A 24,689-nucleotide genomic window follows, 5' to 3' on the forward strand; every position below is an offset into this window, starting at 1 on the left:
TTCCAGCTATTAAGTTTTTAGTCATCAGTAAATCAGGGACTCCAGTGATGAATTTTCCCCTGTCAACCCGAGGCCATATTCCATCTAGTCGTGGAATTCATGTGGACCATCCCTGGAGATTTTCCATTTGTATCACTATGCGGTCTCAGCTTTCCTTCACAAGGGATGCATCCATCATTTTCCTCTGCCCTCTCAGACTTTCTTCCAAGGGTCACGTAGCTTGGAGGCTATTGACTCCACATTGACCCTGGCCTGTTCTGAATTCTTCAGGTCACCATAGAGGTGGTCGACGGTCCTGACTCTGAAGCAGATAAAGATCAGCATCCGGAGAATAAGCCCAGCTGGTCAGTCCCATCCCCCGACTGGCGGGCCTGGTGGCAGAGGTCCCTGTCCTTGGCCAGGGCAAACAGCGGGGACCAGGACTACAAGTACGACAGTACCTCAGATGACAGCAACTTCCTCAACCCCCCCAGGGGGTGGGACCATACAGCCCCAGGCCACCGGACTTTTGAAACCAAAGAGCAGCCAGAATATGGTGAGTTTACCACCCAGTAATATAAAATTGGTGGGAAGAATAAATGAGGATGATGCCTTGGACATGGAGCCAAGCAAAGCCCTGCTTAGAGCATGTGGCTTTTGGTCTTCTGTGAGGCAAACCTCACAAAGGCTCTGTTCCACAGAAGCCCGAAGGAGGCACCAGCAGCCACATTTTTCTGGAAAGATTATGATTTTAAATCAAATCATAATCACTATACCAATTATCTTAAGAGAGAATTTTTTTTAGGATCTTTGGGGTTCTTTCTGCCTTCCCCACCCCTCAAATTTCAGTTTTATTTCTAAAAATGAAGAAATTATCCAATAAACTTGCTTGTATTTTTTACTGTAAAAATTCATCCTGAAAATCAGTATAGTGAAAGAGATGTATACGGCTGCTTCCTTTGACCAGGCAACTGTGTTATGTTTTATATTGGCAGTGGAGTGGTCCTTGGGAATCCACACGAACGGGTATGTCTCAGGTCTTCAAAGTAACCCTTCCCCCAATAAATTTCAAAACTCCAAGTTGGGACTTCTGGTTTCCTGTGTTTTGGGAGTAGGATAAGTGAGGTAATACCTTCCAAATTCAGTGAGTTAAAATAATAAAAATTCATTTCTCACTTGAGTTGGGACGGGAGACAGGGTAGGAGAACTCAGCTCCACTCAATCATTCAGGGATCCAGCCTCCTCCCATTTTGGAGTTCCACCAACTGTTAGGGCCTGAGAGTTATCCCGTGGATATTCTGTGTCCAGCTGGTGTCCAGGGAAAGAAAGGGAGCTTGGAGAAGGAACACTTGTAAGGCCCTCGGCCTGGAGGTGACACACATCAGATCTACTGAAATTCTGTTGGGAAGACCTGGTCACATGTACCCACCTTGGTGCAAGGGCGGCTGGGAAATGTATTCTATGTATGTCCAAGAAAAAGAGGAAACCAATTTAGCAAGCATCTGGCCAGTTTTAGTGGGGAATCAGGCAGTTTGTTATAAGAATATTTAATGTCTTACAAATGCACCCATCATCATGCTTTTCTTGTGGCTTCACCATCAGTGGACTTTGGAGTGAGCAGTGTATGAAGAGGATGACTTGTCTTGTACCATTTGCATGCTAACCTTTATCCCCATTTTTCAACAGACCAGTTGTGTATTAGAGACTCATTTCTTCTCATTAATAGAGAATTCTAAGCAACTTCCAAAACAGCAAAACAAAAATATTATTTTGCCACATCATCAGTTGTTCAACCAACATTTATTAAGAGCAAATGTTGTGTCCAGCAGTATGCTGGGTACAAAAATGAGCAAGGCATAGTTTGTCCCCAAAACAGATCTCACCAATCTGTGGATCAAGGGAGAAAATTAAACAATAGAGCAAAATAGCACCATGGTAGAGATGTACATCAAATGCTAGCGTAACAGAAAGAGAACTCTATATCCCCTCCAGCCAGCGGGCTCATGAAACCTTCACCTTTCCCAAAGGAAGTCGAGTTATCTGCTTTCCAAGAGGGCGGACTTGGGATAATAGCCAACATTTAAATAGTACTTACCATGCACTAGTCCCTGTTCATGGCATTTCACATATATTATTTCATTTAATCAGCTCTCTGAGGCAGATACTGCACTTTACAGGTGGGAAAGCTAAAGCCTGGAAAACGTAAGCAACTTAACCTGGAGGGCTAAGACCTGAGACTCACCCCAGGCAGTCTGGGTCCAGAATCTGTCCTCTTGACCACTATACAATTCTGCCTTTCTGGGGAAAAAACTCGCACACCCTTTAGGACAGCAGAAGGATCTAGAAATGAGTGCTTAGGTTGGAAGATAGGAATGGGAGGAAAAGATCAGTGCCATTGAATGAGAGAAGCACAGAGGACCGCTTGATGCCAGCCTGACATTGCACAGCTTTTGTGGCTTCACCTGTTTGCCTACCCCACACAGAACATTGTTTCTGAGAGTAGAGCTCAGACACCTGGCCTCAGAATCATTCAGTTGCATGTTTAAAAATGCCAATCTTGGGCCGCAACCCTCTCCCTATATACCAATAGTCCTCAAAGTGTGGCCCCCAGAACCAGCACCACTAGCATCACATGGAAATGCAACTGTTTCAAGCCTGACTCCAGACCTACTAAGTCAGACACTCTGGAATAGGACCCAGAAATATGTTTGAACAAGGCCCCCAGACACTCTGCTGCACTGAGCACCTCTGTTTGAGATGAATTGTTCTCCACCTTGGTTGCTCATTATACTCACCTGGAGAATTGTTTAAAATCCCGATGCCTAGACCTCTCCCCAGACCAGGTGAATTGGGATCTCTGGGGTTGGGTCCCAGGCATCGTTGTCTTTTAAAGCTCCAAGGATGACTTCAGTGTTCAGCCCAGGTTGAAGGCCACTGCTTTCCATCTCCTGAATGAGAAGGTCTAGAAGTGACACCTGGAGTCCGTTGTTGTTTGTGTCTTTGTTTCTTTCCTTTTTCAGTCAGGGTCGCCAGATGATTCTCTTGCACACTGAAGTTTGAAGACCACCACTAGAAACAACTTTTTCATCTAAAGCCTTTACAGAGTACAGTTTGCTGAATTTATGAGCATTAAGAACACCCCCTCTACTTCCATCTTGAGGCTAGAATTTGCTCTACGGCAGTTACTGTGGCTACCTCAGCCACCCGCACCCCCAGCCTCCTAGACCTAGAGTACCATTGAGCTCCCCACATCAGGAGCTCACAGCATGCCTGGGCCATGGAGAGGCTCCCATCCTGTATTATTTCAAAGTACCTCCTAGTATCTTCCCCATCATTAGACTGGACATCGGGATTGCTGCTTTATAAATAAAGTTGTGTTCTGTACAGTACCTCTAAAGCAGTGCTTCTCAGACTTTCATACATGAATAGCCCCAGGGGCTTGTTAAAATGCACCTTCGATGCAGTAGGTGTAAGAAAAGGGCAGAAGCCTGGGTGAAACTGAGACTGCTGGCCCTCCAACCACACTTTGAGTAGCAGAACTCTGTGCCCATTGTAGGTGCTCAGTAGCGTTTGGCAGAATGAATGAATGAGTGATCATTGCGTCCCAGAATAGTCCACATTCTGGAATTCATCTTTTCCAGAATTCCATACAGCATCAGATAAACTGAGAATTCCCCTTTTCTTTCTGTTTTCTTTATTTTTATTTATTTAATTTTTTTTAAAGACATGGGTCTCGCCCTGTTGCCCTGGCTGGAGTGCAGTGGTGCGATCAGAGCTCACCAAAGCCTCCAACTCCTGGGCTCAAGGAGTCCTCCCACCTCAGCCTCCAAAAGTGCTGGGATTTTTATCCCCCAGACCCACTTTTATTGCAGTCAACAGGAAACTTGGAGCAATTTCTAAGTATTTATCCCTATATTGGGTGCTGTTGTGGAGGAAACAGAAAGAGAACATATCACCCAGGAAGGAGAGGTTCATGCAACAGCAAAGCAGCGCAAGTCACTGTATCTTACGGCTTGCAGCCTCGTCGGAGACAGGCTAAAATTGCCACAGGAGCTGGCCTTCATGGAGGAGATAGATCTCAGAGTTTTGAAGGTAGAATTTTTAGTAAGAATTTAAATATTTGTCCGCAAGGAGTATTCCTAAAAATCCTAGGTGAAATACATATAGGATACAATGGCATCTGTAGAATAAATTACAAAATACACAACAGAAGACAGATCTCACTTGTGATGATGAAAACACATGTGATGATGCTGTGAGTCAGCTCAACTGTGGAAAGTATGTGTTTTGAGATGCTGCATTTTAAATCCTTTCTGTGTAGATACTTGGGGTATCCAGGGCAAAGAGAGAGTTCCAAATAAATATTTTTTTTTGTCTAACAGTAGTATTCCATTTCTGGAACTGTTTAGAATAGCCCACATAATGAAATTACGTAGGTACTGCTTATTGTTACTTGGGTTAGGACTCAGTTCTTTGAAATTCTCTAACTGGTCATGATCCTATTTTAATAGAAGATTTCACAGTGATTTTTTTTTTCAGTGGTTTTTCTTTATAATGTTGAATTATGGCCACGTAAGTGGGTATCTTAAAGACAGAGCAACTTGGGCCAGAATCAAAACTGCTAGAATAATACCAAGCTATGGAACAGGATATGGCGGGAGCAGACACGTCTTAGATCTAATTCCAGCTCAGCCAAGTTTGAGCTGTGTGACCTTAGGCAAGTACCCTAACCTCTCTGAGCCTCAGTCTCCTTGTCCATAAAAAGAGGATGTTTCCACCTACCTCACAGCGTTATTGTAGGAGTTAAATCAGTAGATAGACAGGGCAGCTGGTTAAAGCAGGCCCTCAGTAATCTTGGATTACTTAGACACTGTCATCTTGGATTAATGGTGCAGGTTTACTAGTGGCCAAGTCAAGACCCAAGTCACTTCAGTTGCCCCACCACTGTGACTGGCCCACAGAACTCTAGTGCCCTGAAACTATGAAAGGACTACTTTAAAACTCCAGCGGCATCCTTGAAACCCAGCTCTCAGCCCACTGCACTCGGGATAGTTCTTTTTCCTCCTTGAGTTATTTGATGTCACAGCCAGTGGCTGTCAAAGCACCATATAAGTGCTCCCAGGAACTGTTTTTTCCTGCCGTTGTCATTATATTTGCGATTATAGCTGCTCACATTGATTTTCTGCTCTGAGCAGTGGCCCCTGGTAGGTGAGCAACTGAGAACAGGCTTGTTTTATTACAGCAGAAAGGAGCACTGCCCTCAATGATTTGTACCTGTCAGAAATTCCCTTTCTGTTCTTTGAAGACATTAAACAAATAGAAATCCCCAAGAGGAGGGTCTTTGCTGGGACGTTGATGTGGGCCCATGTGCTGTGAAAGCTTCAGGGGAGTGAGCTCACATACACACTTCTTCCTAGGAGGCAGTTTCACTTCATTGCCAGCCTCAATAGAAATAATTAACCACATGGCGAGTTCCATGCCTAACTTTGGGGGACCCATATGAAAAAAAAGTTTGGAAATAAAATGGCTTTGTGAGCATTTAAAAGAAAGACGTGGAGAAAGCCACTTACTGCAATCATAAATCCTTAATGGCTTCAGAGTCTGGCAGCTGTCTAGAGAGCATATTTTAGGGAGGATTTTATGGGGTATTTGTAACAGTTAGCTTTTGCTGCTTAGAAAACCACCCCCAGGCCAGGCATGGTGACGCATGTCTGTAATCCCAGCACTTTGGGAGGCCAAGGCAGGAGGATTGCCTGAGGCCAGGATTTCAAGGCTAGCCTGGACAACAACCTCATCTCTACAAAAATTTTTTGAAAACCTTGGCCAGGCATGTTGGCACATGCCTGTAGTCCCAGCTACTCAGGAGGCTGAGGCAAGAGGATTGCTTGAGCTGAGGAGTTCAGGGCTGCAGTGAGCCATGATGATGCCACTGTACTCCAGTCTAGGTGACAGAGTGAAACTCCGAAATAGCCAAAAAAAAAAAAAGGTGGGGTGGGTGGGGGGAAGAAAGAAAAGCCACCTGCAAAATTAAAGGAACGAAAGAGTTCTGTCTCTCATGAGTCCGTGGGTTGTCTGGACTCTTCTGGTCTGGTCTGGTCTGGCTTGCCTGGGGCTGGATGGTTTAGGCTGGCCTCACTCACAATGAGGGGTGCCCAGTTGTGTAGATGCTGTGTTGAGATGGCTGGGGCCTCTCTCCACTGGTCCCTCCCGCTCCAGGAGGCTAGCCTAGGCCCTTCACGCTTGGTGGAAGAGTTCCCTGCAGCAAGAGGAAATGCATGGGCACTTTGTATACCTCAGCTGGCATCCTAGTTGCTATTATCCCATTGGCCAAAGCAAGTCATGTGGCCCATCCTGGAATCAGCCTGAGAGGGGAGTAGCCAAGGGAATGGATTTGGAAAGAGGAATTATGGGTGTGATTTTTCACATAATCTGACGCAATATTAATGTTTAATAATTTAGATCCAAGAAACTATAACAAGAAATCACCTCATGCAAGGATTCCAACACAAGTCTTATAGAGCGTTTAATGCTAAAATCTCAAAACTCAGGGGTGATGTCTCTCCAAATTTGCTAATTGCGATAATGGAGAGGCAAGGCTGCATGAGATTTCTGGATAGAGGAGGTCCCTTTGCTTTTGCAAAGCCAAGGACACTACTTGGCATCATTGGGTTATGTCTTATGCTGGTACCCACCCCACAGGTGATGCAAACTCTCCCTAGGGGATTTAATAAGACTTCTTCTGACTTACTCACTTCCCCCTTTTTATGAATAAAAAACATTATAATCTTTACTTTTGACTCTTTTTTAGCTGTTATTCCCTTTAACAAAATCTGGCCTCAGTGGTGCGTGCAGGATGTGACTGGGTGTGTGCTCATGTGCGTATGACCCGCGTCACCTGGATGCTTCTCTGACAAGTGTGCAATTGTGTGCTTGTTCCAGGCACCTCTCTGGTGCTCTTAGGGAGGTGACAGAGAGACACTAGACTGCAAAGTTCTCAGTGGGAGCAGTGACTGCCCCTACTGCAGTGGTTTCTCCATCCAGAAGCAACTTGTCTTTCCAGTCCTTCTGTGTGATGCCTAATAAGAGATGGTGGAGGTGAAAGAAGCTAATGCCAGGGAAGCAACCCAATTTTCTGACACAGAGCAGTAGTTTCAAATATCTGCTTAGCTGTGTGGTTGGAAAACCATTTCTTAGGACAAAAATCAAAGTTCAGAAAAATTCTTTTTTGGGGATCGGGAGGAAAATAGATGGGGCCCCAGGGGCAGATGAGATGGGAGCAAGCTCTCCACTCAGAGTTAGGAAGGAGGACACAACCATGAAATCCACCCCCCACCACCCCACTTCTCCAATTCCGCTTAGTGGACTGAGGAGGCTCCGCAGCTCTGTGATTGCCTGAGGCATGTTCAGAGTGAACGCCACGTAAACAACAGCCTGGAAGGCTGGCACGGGCCCACAGATCAGGTAGAAGCATGTGTGGACTACATTCCTGCCAGGCCTATGTAATAACAATCGCCACAACCTGCTATGAACAGAGGGCACTCCCTCCCGGCAAGGGGCATGCCTTTAGCTCCACACTTGGCACCACCAGAGGCCCCGAGGCCATAGGAAGATCGGGGTGAACCAGGAGAAACTGTCGCAGAGCAGAGGTACTGCAGAAAGAATCATGCTTTAGAGAGAAGGGCTTGGTGCTAGAGCCCTGCTTTCCCTTCTGTCAACCAATGACCTTGAACCAGGCATCCTACCACTCCAGGACTCTACTTTTGGTAAGAGGAACTCAGTTTGATAGGTGTATTAGTCTGTTCTCATACTGCTCATAAAGACATATCCGAGACTGGGTAATTTATAAAAGAAAGAGATTTAATGGACTCACAGTTGCACATGGCTGGGGAGACCTCACAATCATGGCGGAAGGCAAAGGAAGAGCAAACGGATGTCTTACATGGTGACAGGCAAGAGAGAGCTTGTGCAGGGGAACTCTCATTTATAAAACCATCAGATCTCGTGAGACTTATTCACCGCCACGAAAACAGCATGGGGAAACTGCCCCCATGATACAGTTATCTCAGCTGGCCCCGCTCTTGACACATAGGAATTATTACAATTCAAGGTGAGATTTGGGTGGGGAGACAGGGAGACAGAGCCAAACATATCAATAGGGTACCAACCTCTCCCACACCTCTCATCCCCAAGGCCCCTATTTCCTGGCCTATTGCACAGCACTCATCAATTTCTAACATGCCATCTAATTCCCTTATATTATGTGTTTATTGATAAGTGTTTCTCTTTTCTCAATAAAATATTAGTTCCTCCAGGGCAGGGATCTTTGAAAGTTGTACTTAATAGTGTATCTCATATACCTAGAATTGTGCCTGACATACAAAAAGGGTTCAATAGGTATTCACTGGATGGATGTTGAGTAATGACCTTGAGGGATGATTTCGAGCTTCACCATTAATGTATCGGTAATCTGTTGCTACACGGAACAAAGTATCCCAAAGTTGGTGGCTTAAAACAACAACCGTTTATTATTTACCATGATCCTGTGGCTCAAGAGTTCAGGCAGGGCCACTGGGTAGGTACTGTGCTCCTAATGGCACCAGCTGCATTCAGCTGTCCACTGGGAATGGCCAGAAGGCTTGAGAAGGCTTTGCTCCCATGTGTGGTGTCTCCGTGGTCCTTCATGTGGTTCCTCTCTTTCCACGTGATGCCCCGTAATTCACAGGTCTGGCATGAGCCTCTTTCACAGTAACTGGATTCCCCACAGCAAAAGCCAGAAGCTGCCAGGCCTTAAGGTCAAGGCCAGCCCAGGTTCTAGAGAAAATAGGTTCTCGTCTCTCTCTGTCTTTCTCTCTGTATGTCAATGAGAGGCTATAAGCACAGAGAGAGAAGGAACTGAGGGCGGTTACCCTTGGAATCTGCCTAGCATATAATCCCATGCTGTGCAAATGTATGCATTCTCAGTAAGCATTTTCTGGGCACCTTCTAGGGATGTACAGATCACCACAGTGCCCAAAACCTCCTTGCTGTCACAAAGCTGATCCCTAAATGAACGCTGGAGCTATAAACCTTTTAGCTCCAGCTTAAAAGTCTTCTCCAGCAACCCCCTCCCACAGCAAGAATGATAGAGGTGAATAATTGACAGGCTGCTTGATGGGGAGATTGGGAGACTCTTTGGCCAAAGTTGATGAGCATCTCCCTGGCTCTCTTCCAGATTCCACAGATGGTGAGGGTGACTGGAGTCTCTGGTCTGTCTGCAGTGTTACCTGTGGGAACGGCAACCAGAAACGGACGCGGTCTTGCGGCTACGCATGCACTGCAACGGAATCGAGGACCTGTGACCATCCAAACTGTCCAGGTGCGTTTACCTGAGTGTGTAGCTCCAAGTTCAAGGGGAAAGCTTTTTAATTTATTATTAAAAACTTAGTAAAATTGTCTTTTTAAAAGATGTAACTACTTTTCTTTTTGTTGTTGTTGTTGTTTTTGTTTGTTTGTTTGTTTTTGAGATGGAGTCTCTGTCTGTCGCCCAGGCGACAAGATTGTGCAGTGGCACAATCTTGGCTCACTGCAACCTCCACCTCCTGGGTTCAAGCAATTCTCCTGCCTCAGCCTCCTAAGTAGCTGGGATTACAGGCACATGCCACCATGGCCAGCTAATTTTTGTATTTTTTTTAAGTAGAGAAGGGGTTTCACCATGTTGGCCAGGCTGGTCTCAAATTCCTGACCTTGTGATCTGCCTGCCTCAGCCTCCCAAAGTGCTGGGATTATAGGCGTGAGCCAAGATGTAACCACTTTTCTAATAAGACTTCTGACCAGAGTGAGTCAGGAGATAATTGATGAGCTGAATGGATTTTCTGAGTCTTATGCACAATTGCAGTGGCCGTGACCTAAAAGACAATGCCGCATTGTACTTATTTAATTTAGAGGAGGGACTCTGGTTAGATTGGGTTTTTGATGTGGGATTTGTTGTGCCTTGAAGAGAAACAGAAGGCAGACACTCATGGTCTGATGAGGAAGCCAGGATGAGAGGCTTGACAGCCATCTACAGGAAAAAGACACAGCTCCATCGGTAATACCAGAGAGTTGCCAAAGGCTCCCAGGAGCACAACCTGGGGCATCTTGGTAGTCAACTATCACTTTATACTGCATTGTCAGTGCTTCAAAAACTAAACTAATTGCACACTTGGTGAGAGGTCATGTTGAGAGTCAACAATAATTGTGATTGACTATAACAGTGGTTGTCAAACTATGGCCAGGTCTGGCTCGAGAACTGTTGTTGTGTGTCCCATACATTTTTAAAGTGTTGTGAAAAGAATAAGAAAGAGAAGGAGGAGGAAGAAGAATAGAAGGAGAAGGGCATGGAGGAAGAGAAGGAGGAGGAGAAAAAGGAGGAGGAGGAGGAGGAGGGAAGGAGGAGGAAGAGGAGGAGGAAGCTGCAACCAAGACCATATGTGACCCACAAAACCTAAAATATTTACCCTCTGACCCTTTACCAAAAAGCTTAGTAACTCCTGGTGTATAGTCTTACTGTGTATTTCCCATTGCCAGGTAGAATACCAGCCTAAAATAATATCTTAGAGCCTTTCAAGAAACCACACATTCCAAATGGCTTTGGCTGAAAAAAATTTCAGAGACAGAAAATCTGATCCCCGCACCCCAGACTTCCTTTTTCTACCTCTAGACACTCTGTTCTCCAACCAGAGACATTTGGAACAAAGGACAAATGAAACCACAAAGGCGTTTCTGAGGAGAGGGAGGAAGAATCAGATTGGAATCAATGTGTATGTTAGCAAAAGGGGACATGTAGAAAACGGGGCTGAAATGCAAGAAGTGGCAGTTCTGGCTCCATGTCAGCCATGCCATCAGGAGCACAGTACCTACCCAGTGGCCCTGCCTGAACTCTTGAGCCACAGGATCATGATAAATAATAAACGGTTGTTGTTTTAAGCCACCAACTTTGGGATACTTTGTTCCGTGTAGCAATAGATTACCGATACATTAAATCCATGTCAGGATTTCAAAACAGTGGAGCAACCATTACGGTGCTTTTCCTGACTTTCCCATGCTCATTAGGATGAGCTGAGCTGGAAGCCTGGTGAGTGGAATCTGGATGTGTAGAAAAAAGCAATAAATAATAACAATACGAGGAGGACGGAGAGGGAAACAGGAAGGAAATGAAAAAGAGAAGAAGAATATGAAGTAAAAGAAGATGATGATGAAGGTAAAAATATGAGGCAAAAGAAAATGACAATAAAGGTAAAGAAGAAAAAATAAAATAGATGATGATGAAGAAGACATTTTGAGTACTTAAGAATCAAGCAAATGGCTAAAGCCCTTATAGGTATTATTTTGTTTAGTTTTCACAGTAACTTTATGAAATAGGTATTTACAATTGTATCCATTTGACAGCTGTAGCAACTGAGGCATAGAGGATTAACTTGCCTAGAGTCACACAGACAGCAAGTGGTCAACCTGGAATTTGAATCCGGACAGTCTCATTACACAGTTAATATTCTTAATCATTAAACTCTTTGGTCTTTGCCAAGAGAAGGGTATTGGAATCAGCCAGTGCTGTCATTGGACACAGACAGCATTTGAAGTCAAGGTTTGGGGGCTTGCCTGTTGTTTTCCCTTCCAGAGCTCCCATCCAGACTCAAAGTGGTAGATTTAGGTGCCTTGTCCGGGGAAGGCTCCCCTCTGCCTCCATTTACAAATGTTTCCTTCCTGTTTTCTGTCACCGCGGAGAGCAGTGTGACCAGGAGCCCTCTTCATACCTTTTCTTCTCATCTGTCCTCACCCTCCTTCCATCCTTTCTGCCTCTCAGTTCCTGGCTATTGCAGCTTTTCTGGGCTCCCTTGGAACATGAAGGATTTCCTTTTTCAGGATCTCTTTCCTTGTTTGATTCGTTGATTCCCAGCTTTCCTGGAAAGACTCATGGGGCAAAGTCTCCTCGGCCTGGCAGTTATTACACTGTAAAAGTGTGTCCTGTAGGTCAACCCTGCAAATGAGTTTGAGGTGCCTCACATAAAATCAGAGAGAGCTCCTTAACGGAAATCAAGTCAGGGAAACCAGCAGGGAAGGCCAAGGCTCACCAGCAAATGTTACTGCAGCGCCTCACTCTCTCCTCTTCTTATTGCTTTAGCTTGCACCAGATTCCTGCTTGTAAAGGAAGCTTGGTTGGGGTGGCCCTTTGGGTGAGCCAGTAAGTTTGAGTAGAGCTGGGTTCAGTTCCTCAGAACAAATTATGGGAAGCCCAGCTTTTTCTTTCTGAAGCATCATCAACAATGCTAAATGTCCTAGAATATGACCTAACTCTTCTTGGCTATGCATTGTAGCACCCTCAGTGAGCTAGACAAAGAATGAGCAAGACAGATATTCAAGGGAAAACTATCACCTAACACTTCCCACTTACTGCTCTAAGCACTTTCTTTACACCAACTCATTTCATTATTTCAACTCTAGGAGGTAGGGCAATTTGTTCTCTCCATGTACAGATGTAAAAACTGAGGCACACAAAAGTTCACTGGCTGCCCCAAGGTCATGTGACTAGTAATGACTTTATACTGCATTGTCAGTGCTTCAAAAACTAAACTAATTGCACACTTGGTGAGAGGTCATGTTGAGAGTCAACAATAATTGTGATTGACTATAACAGTGGTTGTCAAACTATGGCCAGGTCTGGCTCGAGAACTGTTGTTGTGTGTCCCATACATTTTTAAAGTGTTGTGAAAAGAATAAGAAAGAGAAGGAGGAGGAAGAAGAATAGAAGGAGAAGGGCATGGAGGAAGAGAAGGAGGAGGAGAAAAAGGAGGAGGAGGAGGAGGAGGGAAGGAGGAGGAAGAGGAGGAGGAAGCTGCAACCAAGACCATATGTGACCCACAAAACCTAAAATATTTACCCTCTGACCCTTTACCAAAAAGCTTAGTAACTCCTGGTGTATAGTCTTACTGTGTATTTCCCATTGCCAGGTAGAATACCAGCCTAAAATAATATCTTAGAGCCTTTCAAGAAACCACACATTCCAAATGGCTTTGGCTGAAAAAAATTTCAGAGACAGAAAATCTGATCCCCGCACCCCAGACTTCCTTTTTCTACCTCTAGACACTCTGTTCTCCAACCAGAGACATTTGGAACAAAGGACAAATGAAACCACAAAGGCGTTTCTGAGGAGAGGGAGGAAGAATCAGATTGGAATCAATGTGTATGTTAGCAAAAGGGGACATGTAGAAAACGGGGCTGAAATGCAAGAAGTGGCAGTTCTGGCTCCATGTCAGCCATGCCATCAGGAGCACAGTACCTACCCAGTGGCCCTGCCTGAACTCTTGAGCCACAGGATCATGATAAATAATAAACGGTTGTTGTTTTAAGCCACCAACTTTGGGATACTTTGTTCCGTGTAGCAATAGATTACCGATACATTAAATCCATGTCAGGATTTCAAAACAGTGGAGCAACCATTACGGTGCTTTTCCTGACTTTCCCATGCTCATTAGGATGAGCTGAGCTGGAAGCCTGGTGAGTGGAATCTGGATGTGTAGAAAAAAGCAATAAATAATAACAATACGAGGAGGACGGAGAGGGAAACAGGAAGGAAATGAAAAAGAGAAGAAGAATATGAAGTAAAAGAAGATGATGATGAAGGTAAAAATATGAGGCAAAAGAAAATGACAATAAAGGTAAAGAAGAAAAAATAAAATAGATGATGATGAAGAAGACATTTTGAGTACTTAAGAATCAAGCAAATGGCTAAAGCCCTTATAGGTATTATTTTGTTTAGTTTTCACAGTAACTTTATGAAATAGGTATTTACAATTGTATCCATTTGACAGCTGTAGCAACTGAGGCATAGAGGATTAACTTGCCTAGAGTCACACAGACAGCAAGTGGTCAACCTGGAATTTGAATCCGGACAGCCTCATTACACAGTTAATATTCTTAATCATTAAACTCTTTGGTCTTTGCCAAGAGAAGGGTATTGGAATCAGCCAGTGCTGTCATTGGACACAGACAGCATTTGAAGTCAAGGTTTGGGGGCTTGCCTGTTGTTTTCCCTTCCAGAGCTCCCATCCAGACTCAAAGTGGTAGATTTAGGTGCCTTGTCCGGGGAAGGCTCCCCTCTGCCTCCATTTACAAATGTTTCCTTCCTGTTTTCTGTCACCGCGGAGAGCAGTGTGACCAGGAGCCCTCTTCATACCTTTTCTTCTCATCTGTCCTCACCCTCCTTCCATCCTTTCTGCCTCTCAGTTCCTGGCTATTGCAGCTTTTCTGGGCTCCCTTGGAACATGAAGGATTTCCTTTTTCAGGATCTCTTTCCTTGTTTGATTCGTTGATTCCCAGCTTTCCTGGAAAGACTCATGGGGCAAAGTCTCCTCGGCCTGGCAGTTATTACACTCTAAAAGTGTGTCCTGTAGGTCAACCCTGCAAATGAGTTTGAGGTGCCTCACATAAAATCAGAGAGAGCTCCTTAACGGAAATCAAGTCAGGGAAACCAGCAGGGAAGGCCAAGGCTCATCAGCAAATGTTACTGCAGCGCCTCACTCTCTCCTCTTCTTATTGCTTTAGCTTGCACCAGATTCCTGCTTGTAAAGGAAGCTTGGTTGGGGTGGCCCTTTGGGTGAGCCAGTAAGTTTGAGTAGAGCTGGGTTCAGTTCCTCAGAACAAATTATGGGAAGCCCAGCTTTTTCTTTCTGAAGCATCATCAACAATGCTAAATGTCCTAGAATATGACCTAACTCTTCTTGGCTATGCATTGTAGCACCCTCAGTGAGCTAGACAAAGAATGAGCAAGACAGATATTCAAGGGAAAACTATCACCTAACACTTCCCACTTACTGCTCTAAGCACTTTCTTTACACCAACTCATTTCATTATTTCAACTCTAGGAGGTAGGGCAATTTGTTCTCTCCATGTACAGATGTAAAAACTGAGGCACACAAAAGTTCACTGGCTGCCCCAAGGTCACGTGACTAGTAATGATTTCAACTCTCACAGTCAGTCATTAAGAACAAGATATTAACCACTACGTTCTGTTGCCTCTGGTTTAGTTCGTCACCCTGACACCATCCTCGCATGTGTACCCCACTGCCCAAATCCCCATCCGCGGGCCCAGTGAGTGAGTTCCAAAGGACTCATTCAGGCACATTTGGATCTGATTTCATGCTGCCAATGTATCTTGGGTTTTAATACAGTTTCTGCACTACTACCTGCTTTTTACTGTTTCCTCTGTTGGCAAGTTTCTGCCCGTGAGTAGTAATGAATACAAAAAAGGCTTTGTTCAGGTGTATTTATTTTGTTATTGTTGGGGGGGGAGATAACGTTCCATATAATGATGGAAAAATGAGCTCTTGTCTGTGTTTAGGAATTGAAGACACTTTTAGGACAGCTGCCACCGAAGTAAGTCTGCTTGCGGGAAGCGAGGAGTTTAATGCCACCAAACTGTTTGAAGTTGGTAAGAAGATGTTTTTCTTTTGTAATCCAAATATTGACTTAGTGCCTCGGAGATTCCTTTTGCCTTTGCAGTGCCATCCTTGGATCCACGTAAATGTTTCATTTGCCTTTTCTGGGGTCCAGTGCTCCCAGCATGTGCCTTGCTTGCTGAATATACTTCAAGCAAGAGAAAACAGTCCTGAGCCTCCTCCACTGGACGGAGCGCTTCTGGGTTCACTCTGCTCTCTATGCAGTCTTCACAGCCAGAGGCAGATGGGGACCCATCGCTCCTCTTAGCACAGAATAAGCCCATAGCAGGGGCTCAGGTCACATGGAATCTGTTCTTACTCGGCCTTCATTGGGCGTCCTCAAGAAAATCAAGAAATGGTGCCCTCAGTTCTCCAGCAGGGGGAGGGAGGGAGGAGAAGAGGGAATTTTCTCAAAATGTTGCACCTCCATCCCCTGCAAGAATTTTTCATAAACCTTTGGTACATTCTGCTACTTGTCCACTAGAAAATGCTAGAACAAATGCAATAAACGTGAAGCAAACAAAATGGAAAGTGACTCTTCAGGCACAAGGTGCAAGCTTACTTTTTAAAAATAGCTTCATGTGCTTCTCTATATACTTAAGGATTGTAGAAGGGTAAAATTCCTTCTACCCCATATCTTTTAGCCACCCAAAAGTTCTTACTTAGCCTCTTCACATCTGCCCTGCCTGCTCAGCCAAAATTTAGCAGTCCTGAGTCCTTTTTTTTCATAGCCCAGCTATTTGGGAGCTGATTTGGTGAACAAAAAATGTTCCTCAAATGCCTATTGGGGTCAGGTAATGGGGTCAGGTAAGCATCCAAGTAGAACAAATCTAGAATAAAAGGAAAGACAAAAAGAAAGTCTGGAGGAAAATAATGGTTCTAGCACTATGACAAAAGGAAAATGAGTCTGGGCACAGTGACTCACACCTGTAATCCCAGCACTTTGGGAGGCCGAGGCAGGTGGATCACCTGAGGCCAGGAGTTCGAGACCAGCCTGGCCAACGTGGTGAAACCCCATTTCTACTGAAAATACAAAAATTAGCTGGGCATGGTGGCAGCCGCCTGTAGCCCCAGCTACTCTGGAGGCTGAGGCAGGAGAATCATTGAATCCAGGAGGCAGAGGTTGCAGCGAGCCAAGATTGCGCCACTGCACTCCAGCCTAGGCAGCAAGAGCAAAACTCCATCTCGGGAAGGGAAGGGAAGGGAAAGGAAACAGTGTCAGGGGCAGTAGAGAATGGTAAAGTCTGTGACAAAATGAAGAGCTTTATCGAAAGGGTCGGCCATGATGTGGTCACTATGGATGAATATCCACCCAGTATTGCCAGGTGTTCTGGGTTTCTAAGAGAGACCTGAAATCTTGATTTTGCCAGATTATATCTTAATTTTTTAATGCTTGATAGAAATTTATTTTAAAAACAAATCTAATCAGAAATGTCTGTGAGCCAAACTGGATGCAGTTTGGAAATTCAATGTCACGAGGGCCTTCACCTCACCCCTCCAATCCCTTCACATGCATATGATCAAATGCATTTAACAGGAACCATCAGCAAATACAATGCATTTGATTGAAAAAATAAAAACGACTTTAAAGGCAAGACTTTGACAGAAAGTGGTAGAACCTTAAAGGCATTCTTCTGAGGCAGAAAGTTTCTCAGGCCTCTTCATATCACACCCCACAGGCAGGCAGCATCTAGCTGTTTTGCAGAACACAGCCCAGATGCACAAGGCCACACTGGCATGTGGCTAAGGACACCAGAGCTGAGTAGACATGGTGTCTCAGTCAGAGTCCAGGCAGGAAAGAACATGGCACACTCAAGTTAGGTAACTGAGGAGCCTTTGGTGAGGGACTGCTTGCAAAGGTACAAGCAGAGTGGAAGGATTGAACTTTCATTTTGTCAATGACTGCTCAGAGAGGAGGCCACAGCCACAGCCTATCCCAGCTGGCAGCACCTAGACACTGTTGGGTGCACCCTCTAGGTTCCCTCCCACTTAATCCTCTCTGCAACTTCTGAGAGGAGTGCTATTTCTATGCCCAAATTAGAGATGAGAGAACTGAAGCACAGCAAGGTAAATACCTCCCTCAAGTCGCAGAGCTCCTGAAAGTTGAGTTACAACTCAATCCCGGGCTGTTCAGCATGCGATCCCACACTTTGCCTTTCACCAGGCCTTTCTGAGTTCATAAGACATGCCCCATTTTTCTCTTTCTCGTTTCACTGACAAGTGCCCAAAGCCCTCTTGCAAGCTGCCCCTCATCCTAACCGTGTGATTTCTACCCACACCAACACCAGCCTCCCAGGCTCCTGGGTCAGAGCTGGAGTCACTGCTGATGTCTTCCTCTCTTTACTCCAAAGTCCACCAGCCACCAAGGCCTGGCAGCTGTAACTCTCTGACCTCTTCTGATCCCACCTGCTGTTTCCTCCCAGAGTATCTCACCTGGACCCTCCCCATCATTATTGGCTCTGAATTCATTTTCTGACTGCACAGCTCAGTTAATAGCTCACTATCATTTACAAACTTTCCGTGGGTCCCTAGTACCCTCTGAACCAGCCTAAACTGAACAAGACCGCCATGATCTGACACCAACAATCTTATATTCCTATACCTTCTGCTGCCATGAAACTGAACATGTCATGCCTCAGCCCCAGACATCCCCAGCAGATTTTTTCCTGCATAACCTTAGTTTGCACCATGAACGCTTACCTGGAGAGCCTTCCCTTGCCCTTCCTCCATCTATGCTATTGCAGTCTGTGTCCATGAGACATCTCCAAGACCCAGACACCATGATGGGATTAGACATGTAAGAGATTTTTTGAGGAGACGCCCAGAAAAGATAAAGAGCAAGGTAGCAGGACTAGGCAGGGAGAGCTTTCAGACCGAGGTGCAGGCCTGACTCCTACAAAAGAAAGCAAGGCAGGCTCAGCCATGCTGATGGGGAATCCCAGCAAAGTTGCCTGTTGGAGGAGACCCTCGGGCGGTTCCCCTACCATGCTCAGTCATTGGCTGAGAGCAGCCAGAGGGCAGATAGGGCCTTGATGTTAAAATCATGATAGATCCAAAGGTGCAACCTGGAGGCTGCCAGTCAGCAAAGCACCCACAGCAGGTTCCCTTATCGGAGCTCTGAGCAGGACACTCGTTGCTGTCACATATCCCTGACATGGCCTAGGAGCAACCTGGTGTCACATGCTCCTTGAAGCAACCCTGACTTCCCCTGCTAGAAATGACCTTGCATTTTTGGACACCCCTGGGGCTTTTTGCCTTTGCCTCCTTTAACGCACCTCACATTCCACCACTGTTGGCTGCCTTAGATATGCCTCATCTTACCCACCGAAGCTCACTGGGGCAGATGACCCGCCCACTCACTGGGCTGTCGGTGACCAGCCCACATTCCCTCCACCCACAGCATGTCCTCGCACCTCTAACTGACAACCCCTGTGTGCCTTTGCCTGAGTCTTTCTCTGATCCTGAGCCCAGCTGCACATGAATGCACAGGGCATTCCTAGCTGGAAGTCCAGGACCAGTCCCCTGTTGGTGATGAATGGGAGCCGGTGGATAAAAACTCAGATCCCCATCAATAAAACAAATCTGGACTCAGTAAGGAGAGGCTTTATTCAAAGGATTATTGCAGGGAAGTAGGGGATGTTATCTCCGTATTACTGCAGTGGGATGAACGATGTGACCAGAAGGTCTGCAAGCATCTCAAGGGTTAGGCAAGGAGCGTTTCCTTTTATAGAGAAGTAAGTAAGGGAAAGCGAGATGAAAGGGTGGCGTGATCAGATAGTAGACTGGAGAATGCTCTACCCTGAAGCCAGACTCTTTCCAAAAGGGATCCTTCAGGAGAGGCTGTGCTGGTTTAGGCTGAGGGTGGGCCAAAGTCCTGGGAGCTGGGTGAAGGAGAGAAGCTTCATCAAAGTTTGGTTAAGATGCATTTTGTCAGCCAGGCGCAGTGGCTCACACCTGTAATCCCAGCACTTTGGGAGTCTGAGGCGGATGGATCATGAGATCAGGAGTTCAAGACCAACCTGGCCAACATGGTGAAACCTCGTCTCTACTAAAAATACAAAAATTAGCCAGGTACAGTGTCAGGTGCCTGTATTCCCATCTACTCGGGAGGCTGAGGCAGGAGAATTGCTTGAAGCCAGGCAGCAGAGGTTGCAGTGAGCCGAGATCGTGCCACTGCACTCTTGCCTGGGTGACAGAGTGAGACTCCATCCGCAACCCTCCCCACCCCACCAAAAAAAGACGCATTTTCTCCTAATTAATCAGTGAGGACAAGCAGTTTTTGAGGCAAAGAAAGGAAATTTGTGCTTCTGGCCTTGTCACAGGTGAACAAAGCAGACATCCGTGAGTCTTTTCTAAGTCCTATGGGGAAAGGGGGTTCTCTGCAGTAAGCTGTTTTCCAGAATGCAGAAGGACTGGGGGACTCCTAATCTTCACTGTTTCCAGGATCACAGGACTTGGGTAAAGTTGAACATTGTTTCAGATAGGAAAATGCTGAGGGGTGAGGTTTCCCAGATCCCAGTGGGAGTAACCAGTTCCTTACAGTGGTTACTTGTTTGCTCCACACCCTGCATTAACTGCTCTCTCTTCTCTATCTAATTCCCCTGCTCCCCTGCCTCTGTTTCCTGAAATCACTTCCCCAAAAAATCATTTTCACTGGAATCTTTTTGTCTCAGGGTCTGGGGTAACCCAAACTAGGACACTAAACCTGAGGTCCTGGAATCAGATGACTGAGGGACCGAGAGATCACCCATAAATGAAGGGATCAAGTAGGAGCTGTGCTGAGCTGGGGACCTTCGGCCCTGTCCATGGAGGGGTCACCATTTACCTGTTCACAGGATCAGTTGTTCCCATGGGAGAATGCAGGACCAGCATAGATCAATCTTTTGGTTTTTCAGATAAAACCACAGATCCACATTTATAATTGAAATAACTAATTCTTAAATATTGGCAACTAATCAATTTTTTTAATACTGAAAGAAACAAACACAACCCCTCTGGGGGTACTTTTTGACCCAGGCCTACAGGTCACTGGCCTGTGATCCAAATCTTAAGATCCTAAAAGCAAGTGCCCAGGGCTCCTTCCTCTTTGAGGCACCTTGCCCTGTGAATTTGTAGACAGTGATAGTTACATGCCTAAGGTTAAGAGGTTGGGGGAACCAGTCCGTGTGTGGCAAAATCAAAACTGAGTCCTACAAATCTTCCTTTGGGGCCTTTTCCATCACATCATCACTTATTTCTTTATATTTTTATTTTTTATTTTTATTATTTATTTATTTATTTATTTATTGAGACAGCGTCTTGCTCTGTTGCTCAGGCTGGAGTGCAGTGGCACAATCGCAGCTCACTGCAACCTCCGCCTCCCAGGTTCAAGCGATTCTCCTGCCTCAGCCTCCTGAGTAGCTAGGATTACAGGCACGTGCCACAATGCCTGGCTAATATTTTGTAATTTTAGTAGAGACGGGGTTTCACCTTGTTGGCCAGGCTGGTCTCAAACTCCTGACCTCAGTGTTTTAAGATGATCCGCCCGCCTCAGCCTCCCAAAGTGCTGAGATTACAGGCATGTGCCACCACGCCTGGCCTCATCACTTATTTAGAGGGGAGATTCAAATAATTCTGAATTCTTAAGTTTGTTAGGAGTGATAATCGGGTCATGATTATCAGGAAAATATCCTCTTTTTTGTAGATGCTTACTAAAATTTAGGGGTAACATTATGTATTTCCACAAAATGTTTTTAAAAGATAAAGCAAAGATAATGATAGTTAAGTCCAGGTGATGAAATATAGGTAGTCATTGTATAAGAATATTCTCTACTTTTCTGTGTGTCTGAAAATTTTATAATATAAAGTGGGACATTTGGAGGAAGTCTTGTGAATAATGAAGTCCCCAAGTTCAAGGGAAGTGAAAACGGCCATCCACCTCTGGTGGTTCCAGGGGGCTGCAGGGGTCTCTGACTCTAGGAAAGGAGTTGTTGACTTTAGCGAGTTGTTGACTTTAGTGTCCTCCTGCGGGCCCTCAGGAGCAGCCTGCTGTAACATGCCCCTTGAAGCACCTCCTGTGGGCCGGTTGTGCATGCGGTGAGAGGGTTTCTCTTTGGCCTTTTCCAGACACAGACAGCTGTGAGCGCTGGATGAGCTGCAAAAGCGAGTTCTTAAAGAAGTACATGCACAAGGTGATGAATGACCTGCCCAGCTGCCCCTGCTCCTACCCCACTGAGGTAGCCTACAGCACGGCTGACATCTTCGACCGCATCAAGCGCAAGGACTTCCGCTGGAAGGACGCCAGTGGGCCCAAGGAGAAGCTGGAGATCTACAAGCCCACGGCCCGGTACTGCATCCGCTCCATGCTGTCCCTGGAGAGCACCACGCTGGCGGCGCAGCACTGCTGCTACGGCGACAACATGCAGCTCATCACCAGGGGCAAGGGGGCGGGCACGCCCAACCTCATCAGCACCGAGTTCTCCGCGGAGCTCCACTACAAGGTGGACGTCCTGCCCTGGATTATCTGCAAGGGTGACTGGAGCAGGTATAACGAGGCTCGGCCTCCCAACAACGGACAGAAGTGCACAGAGAGCCCCTCGGATGAGGACTACATCAAGCAGTTCCAAGAGGCCAGGGAGTATTAAAGAGACTGGGATGAGGTGGAGGAGGCCACCTCTGCTTCTGGAGCGCACACGCGCCGCACTGACCTGCCGACTGGCGCCGAGACCTTCTTAGCCGCGGTCGTGTATATTTGTATATACCACATGAGTATTTCTCATACATTACGCTAGGGGCGTGCGCCACGCCCGGGGACTGCCTTGTGAAGCCGCCCTCGCCATCTGCAGAGTTCCTTGAAAGTACCCCTGGGGAGCGATGTGGGCAGAAGGATGGGGACCACTTGGAAGCCAGAAGAAGAACCTGGAAGCCACAGTGGGTGCGACTCAATTCACACCCGGATCCAGAGTTTCAAAGAAAGGCTAAGGGGGAAAGAGACTGAGGTTGTAAACGTTATAAGCAGTTTTTATATATAACTTATTTAATACAAATGTGACTTAAGCGTAACCTTTTCTCTGGAGTTGTGAAACTAATCTCTTCTGTGAGAGATCAGAAAGAAAGAGACTTAGGGAAGTGGAAGAGAAAGGGAATTTTGGAATTTATTTCTTTAAAAATAATGCAATAGAAATATATCAAAACATGTAAACGCCCACCTTAAACCAAATGTTATTTAGTCATGAGGCACCTTGCTGGAGTCTCAGATTCCAAAAGTCTCTTCTTCAGACTGGGTAGGGAATATGGTATTTTAGGGACAAAGCTGAGGACTGATTTTAAATAGGCTTTAAAATAAAAGGTCAGTATTATCATAATGCTATCATTCTGCTAAATGGCCCCAAAACAGTAGAATTTCTGCTCATGTCTTAGTAGGTTCAGAAGACTGCAGCCAAGTTCAGACATGAAAACAGGAAGTAGCACTTTTCCAAAGGAAAACAACAAAACAAATGGGAAAAAGATAATGGACCTCATTTCACCTCTTTTAATACTATTTTAACAATTTTTTTCCTCCACCAATATAGTCCCAATAAATAAATATAAAAGAGGGGGAGGGTCAATCTGGGGAATCTTAATTTTTATGTTTTATGAAAAAAAAAACTGCATTATTTTTGTAAAGTATTTATTGAGTCACGGATTATTATGCATCAAGCAATTGTTAATATGACCTGGTGGTCCTATAGAGTGGAACTTAGGAAAAATGAAGTTGGTTCTTATTCAATATTTTACTTTGCAAAATTCTAGTAAAAGAGAGTATATAATAAAATCATAATAAAATGTGTTACCTGCATCCTTCATTTATGATACAAATGTGATAAATAGCCCGTGTGAAGCAAGACTTCAAGGTAGGGGAAAGAAAATTGCAACCCAGGTGGGAATAAAAGGCTCATTAATTGATTAACATGATTGTGGGTGGTATAAATCATGGTATCTTTGGCACCAAGAATGTCTACCCAACCCCCAGGAGGCTGAGGCCCATTGACACGTGTGACTTTTTGCCTGCCCAGACCTAAGGAAGCCAAGCCAGAGCAAAGGCTTAAGACAGCCCAGATGAGCAGGGCCACTTCCACAGAAAATTCTGCAATTACAGTTATAAGTGGAACTACTTATCATGCTAAGTATTCCTTTTCCCAATGAGAAAACCAAAGCTCAGAAAACATAAAGACATTGGACCCATCTTTCATTTCCTAGCCTAGTATTCTTTCTACTGTAGCACATTTTTGAAGTCCTTATATTCCTCATATCTTTGGTATTCCTAACCCCACCATTAAGTTATCCTGTACAATTCTATTCTTACGGAAAACTTTTTACCAGTCATTTACACTTTCTTTTTTTTTTTTTTGGAGACAGTCTCACTCTGTCCCCCAAGCTGGAGTGCAGTGGCATGATCTGGACTCATCGCAACTTCCGCCTCCTGAGTTCAAGCCATTCTCATGCCTCAGCCTCGCGAGTAGCTGGGATTACAGGCATGTGCCACCATGCCCGGCTAACTCTTCTATTTTTAGGAGAGACAAGGTTTCACCATGTTGGCCAGACTGGTCTTGAACTCCTGGCCTCAAGTGATCTGCCTACTTTGGCCTCCCAAAGCGCTGGGATTACAAGCATGAGCCACCATGCCCAGCCATTTACACCTTACAATGAATTATTTACACCTTAAAAGGTATTGCCCACTCTCAGAATATTTATATTTAAGATCTGTGTCTAATCATGGAATGAGAAGCCTTATTCACATCTGAAGCAATTTTATGCTACAGATGAACTGAACTAGTAAGAAGAGAATCAGTGGGTCCATGTATCAGGCAAATAGATTTGGTTTCTAATAATGAGGAAATGTTTTCACAAACAGAATTGGCTGGCAATGGAATGCATTGCCTTTGAGGTTGTGAGTATCCTGTCAGGACAGGTATTCAAGCAAAGGCTGGAGATTATTCACATGAACAGCTCAACTGGATGTTGAGGAGACAAATATGTATAGGACAAAACCCTCTGATGTGTTCTGTTAAGGGTAAGCACAAAGTACTATGAAGAAATAGAGGCAGAAATCAGGGAAGTATCTGTTGGTTCTAATGAAGGAGTGGGATTTTATAAAGCATAAAAGAGCAAGGGGAAGTGGGTGTGTTTGTAATAAGAAAATAGTATGGAGAAAGGCAAGGAAATAGGAAAGTACTTGGTGTTTTCTGAAAACTGGGAGTTTAAGGTGATGAGCAGAGGAACAAGAGTGGCAAGTTATGG

General features: G+C 45.2%; 1 protein-coding gene across 1 annotated transcript in view; it reads left to right on the forward strand.

The window, feature by feature from the left end:
• ISM1 (isthmin 1, angiogenesis inhibitor) overlaps positions 1–23,238 on the forward strand; it is a 36,632-nt gene extending 13,394 nt beyond the window's left edge. The window contains exons 3-6 of the mRNA XM_011998970.1: positions 271–535; positions 9,191–9,334; positions 15,335–15,424; positions 21,537–23,238. Coding sequence (XP_011854360.1) covers positions 271–535; positions 9,191–9,334; positions 15,335–15,424; positions 21,537–22,054 — 1,017 coding nt within the window. The 3' untranslated portion in view covers positions 22,055–23,238. The remainder of the gene's footprint in view (positions 1–270; positions 536–9,190; positions 9,335–15,334; positions 15,425–21,536) is intronic.
• Positions 23,239–24,689: the final 1,451 nt, after the last annotated feature.

Source organism: Mandrillus leucophaeus, unplaced genomic scaffold, assembly GCF_000951045.1.
Source record: "Mandrillus leucophaeus isolate KB7577 unplaced genomic scaffold, Mleu.le_1.0 Scaffold116, whole genome shotgun sequence".
NCBI classification, from domain to species: Eukaryota; Metazoa; Chordata; class Mammalia; order Primates; family Cercopithecidae; genus Mandrillus; species Mandrillus leucophaeus.